Source organism: Pristiophorus japonicus, chromosome 3, assembly GCF_044704955.1.
Source record: "Pristiophorus japonicus isolate sPriJap1 chromosome 3, sPriJap1.hap1, whole genome shotgun sequence".
Taxonomy (NCBI): Eukaryota; Metazoa; Chordata; class Chondrichthyes; family Pristiophoridae; genus Pristiophorus; species Pristiophorus japonicus.
In genome coordinates this window covers 313,624,433-313,637,110 of record NC_091979.1, presented here as the reverse complement: position 1 = coordinate 313,637,110, position 12,678 = coordinate 313,624,433, and the positions used below count along the sequence as shown (strand labels likewise).

General features: G+C 43.7%; 1 protein-coding gene across 1 annotated transcript in view; it reads right to left on the bottom strand.

Moving 5' to 3' along the window:
- Nucleotides 1-9,081: 9,081 nt before the first annotated feature.
- Nucleotides 9,082-12,678, bottom strand: part of a1cf (apobec1 complementation factor) — a 69,504-nt gene continuing 65,907 nt past the window's right edge. Inside the window, exon 12 of the mRNA XM_070875057.1 lies at nt 9,082-9,233. Within this exon, the coding sequence (XP_070731158.1) occupies nt 9,082-9,233 (152 nt within the window). The remainder of the gene's footprint in view (nt 9,234-12,678) is intronic.

Genomic DNA, 12,678 nt, shown 5'->3' with positions numbered 1-12,678 from the left:
ACCAACGAAAAACAAAAAAATATAATCTTGGGCTCACCAGGGGGCTGAGGAATTCTACTGCGCCAACAGACAGGGCTCAGGGTAGAGGCACCAGTGCGGGCAAGAGGGGCACTATGCGGTTGTGGTCGTTGAATATACTTGTATCTTGCTGCTACTTATTTGATAATAGAAAAGTTTAATACAATAAAGTTTTGGTAATTGAAAATATTAATGTTTGTGAGAAGTTTAAAGTTTGATACATGTTAATTGAAAATTTTAAAGTTTGTTATTTCTTCATTGAAAAGTTAAATGTTTTATTAAAATTAAGTACAAATGTCTAATAAAGCTATCTTTTAATTTAACCAGAATCAGTGCATTATTTTGTGAATTTAACCAACATAAACCAACCAATTAGTAAAAATGCAAACGGCTGTAAACAGTCAACATGGTGCAACATTATAATCAATCGCCGCCATTTAGCCTTCAGGCAGAAAAACGTTCACGGATTTGCCACTGACACAAGTCTCTAGCAATGGCTCTAGGTCCCGTTGGTTGCCCCACTCTCCTCCGCCGTCGTCCTGCGGCTTGGAGTTGGTTCCTCCTCCTGCTGTTGGTCGTCCTCCTCCTCATCAGCCTCCGAATCCTCATCCCTCCTTCTCCCCTCAGGAGGATCTTCAGTGTCCCGTACCTGTCCCCTCATGACGGCCAAGTTGTGCAGCATGCAGCACACGACAAGTGAACTGAGCGACGTGGTGAGGGAAGTATTGCAGGTAGCCTCCAGAGTGGTCCATGCATCGGAAAAGTTGCTTTAAAACGGCAATTGTCCTCTCTATGATGCTCCGTGTCGTTATGTGGGACATATTGTATTGACGCTCTGGCTCAGTGCGGGGATTGCGTAGGGGGGTGGGGGACACCATAAGCCAGGTGGCGAGCCTGTAACCTTTGTCCCCCGAGCAACAAGCTCTGCCCTTCTGGCAGCTCCTGAAACATCGCAGATATAACACCCTCGCGTAGGACGAAAGCATCATGGATGCTGCTGGGATATTTGGCATCCACTGCCATGATCCGCTGCAGATTGTCACACACCAGCTGCACATTTAGGGAGTGGAACCCTTTCCTGTTGTGGTAAACTTCGGAATTTTTCGAGGGTGCTCTCAAGGCGATATGGGTACAGTCAATGGCACCCTGTACCCTGGGGAAACCAACAATTCTGGAGAACCGCACAGCCCAGTCTCTCATTGCCTGCGTGGTCACAGGGAAAGTGATGAACTGGCCCCTTTTGGCATACAGTGCAGCAGTCACCTGACGAATGAAGCATTGGGTGGTGAGCTGAGAGATCGAGCATACGTCACCAGTTGAAGCTTGAAATGATCCCGTAGCATAGAACGATAGTGCTGCTGTTACCTTTATTTCTACAGGGAGGGCAGTCCTCCTTCTACTTCTTGGCCGCATGTCTGCCCTGATTAGTTGGCAGATCTCAGTGATGATGTCCTTTCTGAATCGCAGCCTGCCAACGCAGTCTGCCTCACTCAGTTGCAGATATGAGCGCCTCTCCCTATAAACTCGCTGTGGGTAAGGCCTCCTCCCATCAATCTGTCTGCCCAATATTGGCGTTGAACTATTTGTCACCTCTGCATGTGCATGCCATGTATGGCCAATGCCCTTATCACATCAGGCATGCTAAAAATTGCACCCATTATTATTGTTGTTATGCAGATAAGTACTTAAATCACTGACACCTTTTATCTCCATTTTGCTCCACAAGGCTGAGTGACGCTCTAGATCGGACCAAACCCTGATCTGCGCATATGTTTGTTTGATTGTACAGTGATTCTCTTGGATCACTTGTGACAAATGCTGATTTATAGCTTGCTGCTGTGCCTATACTCTAAACTTCCTGTTTGGATGCTGACTACGGTGATTCTCCCGGGCTCTGGAGCCCGCGACCCTGCCTGGCCGGCACTCCCCCAACCCGTGCCTGGAGCCCGGCCAGCAACGATTGTGTCAGGGTGGACAGTCGCGATTTGGGTGAAAAAGCACCACCCTAACCCAGCAAAGTTATTTTCAGTTCCCTCCTTCCGGAAAAACTTATACATTTGTTTATTAAATTGTCTCACTCCAAAAACTCGGAAATTACTTTCCGAGTTATTTTCAGAGTACCCTGTCTTAAAAAAAAACTCCATGCATTTGTACTTTATTTTGTCTTCTTTTGCCTGGCCCCAATATCCTTTTGTGCGCTGTGCCGATTTCCTTAAGTGCAAAGAAATTTGTTTCTTTCGAGGCTTTTTGGCAATGTGCGAAAATCGGGGATGGCCAAAATCACCGAACTGCAGAAAAAATCGTGGACGGCCAAAATCACCTATGCAGAAAAACAGTGCCCGAGCCCGTTTTCACTCGTGCCTGTGGCAAAAATGTTTAAAGTGGCGCACATGGTCCACGGCGGCGTACAAATGTTGACGAAAATTGGAAATTGAGGATTTGGCGCCAAAAATAGGGGCCGAGAGGATTTAAACAACATATACATTACAGGACTATAGCAGTCATTTCTGACATTGAAACCATGAGATTTTGAGGACTCATATATTCTTACTTCTTCTTAGGCGGTCCCTCGTATTGAGGATAACTTGCTTCCACACCAGAAAGGGATGATTTCACAGGTGTTTCAATGAAGGACCTGATATTCCAGGTCCCGAACTACATCTTGAAGGGTGGAAGATGCCTATGCATGGATTTTTTTTAACATGTGGTGGCCGTTGCACACCAGCCACCACACGGGCTAGACAGAGCTAGGTCTTGGTCCAGTGGCGAGGATTAACCAAGACCAGCTCTGCTGCACGGACCCATAAAAGGAGCGGAGCTGCGGGCTCTGGAAGCAGCGTGGGCCCCGAACTCACGCCTCATATTCCAATCCAGCTTCAGTGATCCCAACCAATTTCTACCTATAAAGGCAGACTTGTCTCCTGCCACTATTATGAGAGGCAAGCTCTGAAACTGATCCTGGTATCTCACCGGTATGGTGATACATCTTACAACAGGGATTTGCTCTCCAGAGTGGCCTCGCAGCTCTATCTTCGATTTCTCCAGTGGAAATCACGCAACTTGTCGAAATATAGCGATTCCAGTACGACGCTCACAGTTGCACGAGTGCCGGTTTCCACCAGTATCCTGGTTGCTGCAATGTCTACTTGAATGACGCTACTTTGTGAATCGCTGTTGGGTACCCTCATGCTCCCAATGACACATATCTCCAGAACCTTCTCGTCCTGTTGCTTCTTTTTAATGCTATGTAGTCTCTGACGATTTCTACTTATAGCATTCAAAGTTGGTTTACTCTTCAGTCGGCATTCCTTCGCAAGATGCCCAGTGAAGGGGAGAGCTGTGGTGATGCGGCGCTGCGATGATATCATCGTGGCAGTGAATACGCACCACCCCCAACTTCTGCCCCTCAGTTGTTGTCACTGCCGCGTTTTCGCCCCTCGGGTGTCGTCGCTCCCCCATTATGACTGGCTTCCGGATGAAAACAAAAAAAGGCCAAAGAGCACAATTTCCCGAAAGAGTCGACTTGAACCGCAGCTGCGGTAAAAAACATCGAAACTTGGTGCATGGGACCCATTTCAGGTGGGGGGCAATTTGTACCCACTTTACTCTTGTACTCGAATCCTTTTGTAATAAAGGCTAATATATCATTTGCTTTCCTAATTGCTTGCTGTACCTGCATGTTAACTTTCAGTGGTTCGTGGACTAGGCCACCCAGGTCCCTCTGAACATCAACATTTCCAATCTCTCGCCATTTAAAAAATACTCTGCTTTTCTATTATTCCAACTAAAGTGGATAACTTCATATTTCTCCACATTATAGTCCATCTGTTATGTTCTTACTCATTCACTTAACCTCTCTATATCTGTTTGCAGCCTCCTCACCACTTACTTTCCCACCAAACTTTGTAGCATCAGCAAACTTGGATACATTACACTTGGTCCCTGCATCTAAGTCATGAATATAAATTGTTATATGTCAGCCCAAGCTCTGATCCTTGTGGCACCCCACTAGTTACAGCCTGCTAACCCGAAAATGACCTGTTTATTTCTACTCTCTGTTTTCTGTCCATTAATGAATCTTCAATCCGTTACCCCCAATCCCCTAAGCCCTAATTTTGTATAATAACCTTTTGTGTGGCACCTGATTGAATACTTTCTGAAAATCCAAATACACCACATCCACTGGTTCCCCCTGATCTACCTTACCAGTTACAACCTCAAAAAACTCTCTCAGATTTGTCAAACACAATTTCCCTTTCATTAACCCGTGTTGACTCTGCCCAATCATATTATGAATTTTCGAAATGCCCTGTTACCACATCCCTAATTATAGATTCCAGCATTTTCGGTACTAGCTTAAGGTTCTGCCACTAATGGTGGGGCAGAGGAAAGGTGTGAAAGATGCCTGATTCAGAAGAGCGGAGAATGTGACTTGGGACATAAGGCTGGAAAATGAAAGAAAGACTACAGGACGTCGTCACATCCCAAACCACCTTACAGCTAATTAAATACTTTTTGAATTGCAGTCACTTGTAATGTAGAACATGAGGTAGCCAATTTTCACACAGCAAGATTCCACAAACAGCAATGTGATAATGACCAGATAATCTGGTTTGAGGTGAGGGATAAATATTTGCAAGGACATTGGAGACTACGCCTCTGCTCTTCTTTGAAATTCCGCCATGTGATCTTTTGGCCAAGATTTTCCTTACCTCAGTGGATTCGGTCGGGTTGGTGGTGGGTCGCGGCCCGGTGCTGGCTTCATTCTGCTCTGGAAAATGAATTTCCGTTGATGGGACTTGTTAAGCCCACCCAGTGCATTTCCCGGTCCAATTAGAGAAAGCGGGTCTGGTGACATCATTCATGACGCGTCATCAAACGATTTCCTGAAAGGGACCACGGCCAACTTTATTTTGACATTTGCACTGTCAGTGTTCTACAGCTTTGAAGTGCTGCAAACAATGACTGCACAGAGGTGTGGGGCTGCATCCAGGTTCTCCCACGACTCCCTCCATATGCTTTTGGAGGGAGTCAGGGCATGCAGAGAGGTCCTCTTCCCTTCCAATGGATGGAAGAGACCTTCCCAGGACAACAACACAGCCTGGTTGCACGTTGCAGAGGAAATCACAAACAGGGATGTAATCAGGAAGACCGAGGTGCAGTGGTGCAAACCTTTGACTGATATCATTAGATCACAAAACATTAGTAAAAAGCCACATATACCTTCATCCTGCTCTGCCTCTCATCACATCCCCATCACTCTGCCTTCCCTATCCTACTCCTGCACATCCTTACTCACACCGACTTACCTTACACCTCCACCCATCCCTCTCTCTCTATTTAAATTATCACATCCCCGTCTCACTAGCCACCTCTCACACTCGCCCTCATCCTAGTGCAATCATATCAACTAACAACACACAAGGGTACATAGAAACATAGAAAATAGGTGCAGGAGTAGGCCATTCGGCCCTTCGAGCCTGCACTACCATTCAATAAGATCATGGCTGATCATGCACTTCAGTACCTCATTCCTGCTTTCTCTCCATACCCCTTGATCCCTTTAGCCGTAAGGGCCACATCTAACTCCCTTTTGAATATACCTAATGAACTGGCCTCAACAACTTTCTGTGGTGGAGAATTCCACATGGTCTCAACTCTGAGCAACGAAGTTTCTCCTCATCTCGGTCCTAAATGGCTTACCTCTTATCCTTAGATTATATGTTCCCTGGATCTGGACTTCCCCAACATCGGGAACATTCTTTCTGCATCTAACCTGTCCAATCCCGTCAGAATTTTATATGTTTCTATGAGATCCCCTCTCATTCTTCTAAATTCCATTGAATATAAGCCGAGTCGATCCAGTCTTTCTTCATATGTTAGTCCTGTCATCCTGGGCATCAGTCTGGTGAACCTTCGCTGCACTCGCTCAATAGCAAGAATGTCCTTCTTCAGATTAGGAGACCAAAACTGAACACAATATTCAAGGTGTGGCCTCACCAAGGCCCTGTACAACTGCAGTAAGACCTCCCTGCTCCTATACTCTCATCCTCTCGCTATGAAGGCCAACATGCCATTTGCCGCCTTCACCGCCTGCTGTACCTGCATGCCAACTTTCAATGACTGATGTACCATGACACCCAGGTCTCGTTGTACCTCCCTTTTTACTAATCTGTCACCATTCAGTTAATAATCTGCCTTCCTTTTTTTACCATCAAAGTGGATAACCTCACATTTATCTAAATTATACCACATCTGCCACGTATTTGCCCACGCACCTAACCTGTCCAAGTCACCCTGCAGCCTCTTAGCATCCTCCTTACAACTCACACCGCCATCCAGCTTAATGTCATCTGCAAACTTGGAGATATTACATTCAATTCCTTCATCTAAATCATTAATGTATATTGTAAATAGCTGGGGTCCCAGCACTGAGCCCTGCGGTACCCCACTAGCCACGTAGATGATTTATCCAATGTTCATGTAAAGTTTCTGTTAATGTGCTGTAAAACATTGAAACCTTTATTTTTAACATTTTGTGTTCTGTGATAGATTTGTGCGCGGTTGGAAGTAGTTTAGTGAGTTGCTGTGAATGGTGAGACATAACCCCCACAATGGTGAGTGTGAAAGGAATGGCTTGTACATTGTAAGGATGCTTTATGGTGTTTGTGGGGAGGGGTGATGCCGATCTGGCACATTATGTAGCAGCCACGGTATACAGCGTCAAGTGAAGTAAATCTGGCCATAGTGGGACTTCTGGGCAGCAATGTACTCAGGTGCTGATGCCCTGTGTCCTGTGCAGCATCAAATGTTTGTGGAAAAGGTTTGTGTTGGTGCTGCTGTTATGCCTGGTGTTGGGGCTGATCGTGGTCAGATTCTGAAGACCAAGGTGAGACAGTATAAAGTGCGCCCATGTTGATGGACTAGATGGCAGGTGAAGTAGAGACAATGTTGTGTACGTGTAAATAACTGACAAACTGAGCCAGGAGAAATGTAACTTAACTGTGCTTTTATACAAGTCCAAACTGCCAGGAACCAGAATGAATATAGCAATTGTGAATAGCTCCCACAGTGTCCTAATGCCCGTCCTGTGCTGGAAATGGACCGAGGAAAGTGATGATCTGTCAAGTGGGAGCTTTTACTGCACATTTGAAACTCTCAATTAATCAGCTGGAGCAATGGCTACTGAACTCCCGCCTCAGGTTGACAGCCATGGTCTCCGAACAGTGTGGTTCCCGTGGGCACGTAGTTAAAGTCAAAAGGTAAGTTAAAAAAGCCTGTTAATGATCTGTCAACTAGATGTTAATGAGTTTAATTGGGTCGCCCACCACTGCCTATCATGTCTGCTCAGCACTGACAGACCCGACACTGGGAAAGGCGCATTGCGAAGGGGTTCCTGACCCACTGTCAAAAAATCCCACTTTCCCAGTCGGCCCGCCAACATTGCTGCCCGCTGACACCCTGGAAAATCTCGGCCTTTATGTCCACCTCAGAGAGTAGACGAGGCCTCGGTTTAACGTCTCATCGGAAAGATGGCACCTCCAATAGTGCAGAACTCTCTCAGTACTGCACTCAAGTGTTAGACTAGATTATGTGCTCAAGTCTCTGGAGTGTATTCACAAACTTCTGACTCAAGAGGTGAGAGTGCTACCAACTAAGGAAGATTGTTCATGTGATTGAAATCATCTTTGTATCTAACAGGTAAATGGCATTTTTGTAAAACATTTATCGGAAACACTGTTGATATTGAAGTCGAAGTCTTTAATTATTTGTGTCACACTGAATACATTCTCAAAAAAATTACAGATGAAGAATTGAGATGAATGTTTTACATCACTTTGATGGTTAAAGAAATTAAAATGCAATGAAACACACTATGGCTTCACAATATTCCTTATTTTATAACTTATGATTACACAGACATAAAGTATAGTATTCCCATAATTCTGTGGTGCCAATTGATTCATATATTTTATTAGTCAGTAATTTTCCCCTGATAACAGTTTCTTTAATGAATGATTGATTGGTAATTCTCTTCAATGAACATTTCAATATCTGAGAGAAAATGCTCTGTACAAACATTGATATTTTGACGACTGGTACAAAAATAGTTTCTGAACGCTCTAGGGCGTGTGTTTTAATACTGTTATCACTGCTCACTGCTTTGGCACCATTCTGAAAACCTTACAAAGCCCAAATACAACATCGATGCTTTTTTGGACACAATACAATAAAGCATAGTTTTGTTCCATTTTAAACTTTAAAAAAAGTCAGCCAAAGCATCAGAGAAAGGGAATCGACTATCATTAAAATGGTGAGGTGAAGAAAGCTCAACTTTAGTCTCTAACCTACTTGGATATTGGTACATAGCAGCTGCATATTTGAAGCTATATTTTTAAGAAACTTTTTCTTCTTACTAACTATGCCTGCAAGATGTAACTTGCTTTATGTTTGGACATAGAAATGTTTTCAATTATATCTGGTTATGCAGGAGCTATTTTGTGCCACTATAGTTAAACTAAGCCTAGGCTAAGGTCCATAGTTGGCACATGGCAAATGATGTGTTGATGAGTTAAAATTTAGTAAACATGAACTCCCTCAGTAAATACAGGTGCTGCAGATGGATACTTTCTAACTATATATACCTAAAATAGTTGAACACTTTAATATTCCTCTAATAACTGAGTAACCTGTATGGCAAATGTATGAAGTACAATGTAAACATGAAGGCCAAATTATACCTGAGAAATATAAAAATATTAAAGGGCCATATAGCTTTTTCACTTTAAAAAAAAAAAAGTTCTCTTAACTTAAGATACATCCTTAATGTGTATATATATATTTTTTTAATGTGTGTATAGTAGCTGATCAAGTTTGCAATCTAATTAGATTCGAGTTATTATTGAAATCTCATCCTCGTATGTGGTCATTGGAATCACATCATTAAGAGTAATCACGTTCTACTAATCTATTTCTATATTTTATAGGTTAATTCAAAATCAGCGTTCCTACAGCTGCTGTTAAAGTGTGTTGGCGAGGCTGCCCGTCATTGTCCTTGTCTTCTCAGAATGCTCCGTAGGTGTCTCCGCGTGTTGGCACTGCAAATGCCGGGTAACCTTCATACGTTGCATATGTTGCTAGGTCCTGGCCCAGGGCAACCGCTTGTTTTAGCTGTGTAGCTGCCACAGTGGCTGTCGCGCCTGCTAATGCGTATCCTGTAGCATAACATGGGAATGGGAGATCAGTAGATGAAGCCAAGTAGGAGACAGGCATACACAGAGGTCTGCCTGAAATAAGAGGCAAAACAATCATTACCCTGAGTGCTAGGTTACAAGCTGGAGTTAGTAAATGAACTGTCAGGTGTGTTGCTCGATTTCATTACTTTTTTATTTGTTTGTTTTTGGCCGAGTGGCCAGTGTCTCAGGTTCATCCTTTGCTTTATTTTTAAGAACTGGTCACACTAGGCCTTGTTACCTAATTACACCTGAGTTAACATAGAAACATAGAAAATAGGTGCAGGAGCAGACCATTCGGCCCTTCGAGCCTGCACCGCCATTCAATGAGTTCATGGCTGAACATGCAACTTCAGTACCCCATTCCTGCTTTCTCGCCATACCCCTTGATCCCCCGAGTAGTAAAGACTTCATCTAACTCCTTTTTGAATATATTTAGTGAATTGGCCTCAACAACTTTCTGTGGTAGAGAATTCCACAGGTTCACCACTCTCTGGGTGAAGAAGTTTCTCCTCATCTCGGTCCTAAATGGCTTACCCCTTATCCTTAGACTGTGACTCCTGGTTCTGGACTTCCCCAACATTGGGAACATTCTTCCTGCATCTAACCTGTCTGAACCCATCAGAATTTTAAACGTTTCTATGAGGTCCCCTCTCATTCTTCTGAACTCCAGTGAATACAAGCCCAGTTGATCCAGTCTTTCTTGATAGGTCAGTCCCGCCATCCCGGGAATCAGTCTGGTGAATCTTCGCTGCACTCCCTCAATAGCAAGAATGAGTTTACAGTATTTATGTTAAGATTGTTGATTTTCAGGTAAAGAATTCACTTCTGTGGCCAGGAACACACAATGGGGGACTTTCCAAGCACTTGCGGGCAGCAGCGAACTTTACCCCTCTCCGTCACGGGCGGGTCAGAAAATCGCAGGCCTGTGACTTCCCGACATGAGCCAGTGGCACGAGACTCCCTGCTGCCTGCGTGTTCTCGAGAACATGATCCCAAAATATCATTTATATTATAGTGCTCTTATTGATTTGCTCATTGAACCAATCTTGAAATGTAGAGATCTAATGGCAAAATCCTGATTGCACACCAAAAATATGTTTGCCTCGTCCTTGTGAGCCAGATTGACAGCAGTCACCCAGGGTAAATGCTCGGCACACCTTTTGCAAATTTGCTTTTGTATTCCGTTAAAGTCCGCTCCCTTTCTTTCGATGTCAAATTTGATTATTTGCTATATGTGCTTTTGATTATAATTGTGAATCGCAAAAGTTCATTTCTAGATCCTGGAGACGATCGCTGAATTACTGGGCGTTCGCAATCAATCCCAGCTTTGTCTGGGAGCTCTTGAGTTACATGGAGCCTCTTTAATACAGGCCTAATGCAGACTGTATCATGCCTCATAGCAGGCTGCGTTTTCAAAATGGGCAGCCAATAAATATTCATATTTAATAATAACCTACAAGCCAGGGTTTCTATGATAGTTGCCTGGCTCATTTTTCAATTGGGTAAAGTGTGGCTTTTAATGACAAATATAAATGAGAAGACCTTGAAAATATAAATCTTCTGCTTTGTTTTTCTCCCCACACTTTTTCTGTTATTTTAGACAGGGGCATGAACATGAATTGTTGCCAGCCTGAGGCAGCAGGTGATTAACCTAGGCCCAGATCACTGCCAATGTTGTTTTAACTGTCTCGAGGCTCCTGGGTGAGTTAAATAACCTCAGGCAGAAACTCTGCCAACATTCAAGATTAGATTGGATAGGCAGATGAAGGAAAAAGGGGTTGAACAGAGGATTAAATGTGATTAGAACTGTTATATATGTAAACTTGTATTTACTCTGTAAAGCCACCAGAGGGCTCATCCCCTGGAGTCCCAAGGGATCCCATAATCCCTTGGGAGCACAGGTATTTAAGGAGGCCTCACAGGTTGGAGAGGCACTCTGGAGACCTGCAATGAAAGACTAATGTCACACTTTACTTTGAGCTCATAGTGTTTAGTCTGACTCTTTCTCCATACATAACAAGAACTATTTGCTCGCAGGGAGGGCAAATGCCAACATGGACTGGTTGGGCTGAATGGCCTATTTCCATGCCATAAGTTCAGTGTATCTCTATGTGTAACAGCCTTTTTTCAGTTGTGCCTGTCCATTCTCAGCAATGCATCTGAAACTGTAAGTTCATGAACCCAATCCAAGGCTGCTTGGCAGAGATTTTTTTTTTCAGAACTTGATGTACTCCCAACAATTTTTTTAAATCTTGCAGCTTAATGTGCACCATACTGAAGAGGTTTCCCAGCCTCTCTGTTTAAAAATATGGAATCCAGGAGGAACCAGAGGTGTGTGCAATCAAATATAAGACTGGTTTGAATGTATGAAGAAGAACTTGGCCCAGGTTTAGGTTAGTTGATGTCTGTCCATTTACAAAAACTGGCAGCACAGTTGCCATCATTCCTTATACTGCTCCCACATCAGATTCCTGTGACTGGAATTGTGGCAGCAAAGAAGGATTTCCAAAGCTTTGCAGAAATTTTTCAGTGGCTGTCAGAATAGCCTGTGCCCTGCAGAGGTTCCCTGGTGAGTGAACACTCGGGTTCCTCGGCTGCCCAGACTCTCCAATACATTAGAGATGCGTGCAATAAAGATACAGCAGTTATCATGCGCGACTTTAATCTACATAGTGATTGGGTTAACCAAACTGGTAGCAATGCGGTGGAGGAGGATTTCCTGGAGTGTATTAGGGATGGTTTTCCAGACCAATATGTCGAGGAACCAACTAGAGGGCTGGCCATCCTAGATGAGGTGATGTGCAATGAGAAAGGACTAAGTAACAATCTTGTTGTGCAAGGCCCCTTGGGAAAGAGTGAACATAATATGGTAGAATTCTTTATTAAGATCGAGAGTGACACAGTTAATTCAGAGACTAGGGTCCTGAACTTAAGAACTTCGATGGTATGAGATGTGATTTGACTAGAATAGACTTGCGAATGATAGTTAAAGGGATGACAGTGGATAAGCAATGGCAAACATTTAAAGATCACATGGATGAACTTCAACAATTGTACATCCCTGTTTGGAGTAAAAATAAAATGGGGAAGGTGGCTCAACTGTGGCTAACAAGGGAAATTAAGGATAGTGTTAAATCCAAGGAAGAGGCATATAAATTGGTCAGAAAAAGCAGCAAACCTGAGGACTGGGAGAATTTTATAATTCAGCAGAGGAGGACAAAAGGTTTAATTAGGAGGGGGAAAATAGAGTATGAGAGGAAGCTTGCTGGGAACATAAAAACTGACTGCAAAAGCTTCTATAGATATGTGAAGAGAAAAAGATTAGTGAAGACAAACGTAGGTCCCTTGCAGTCAGATTCAGGTGAATTTATAATGGGGAACAAATAAATGGCGGACGGGGTTGAACAAATACTTTGGTTCTGTC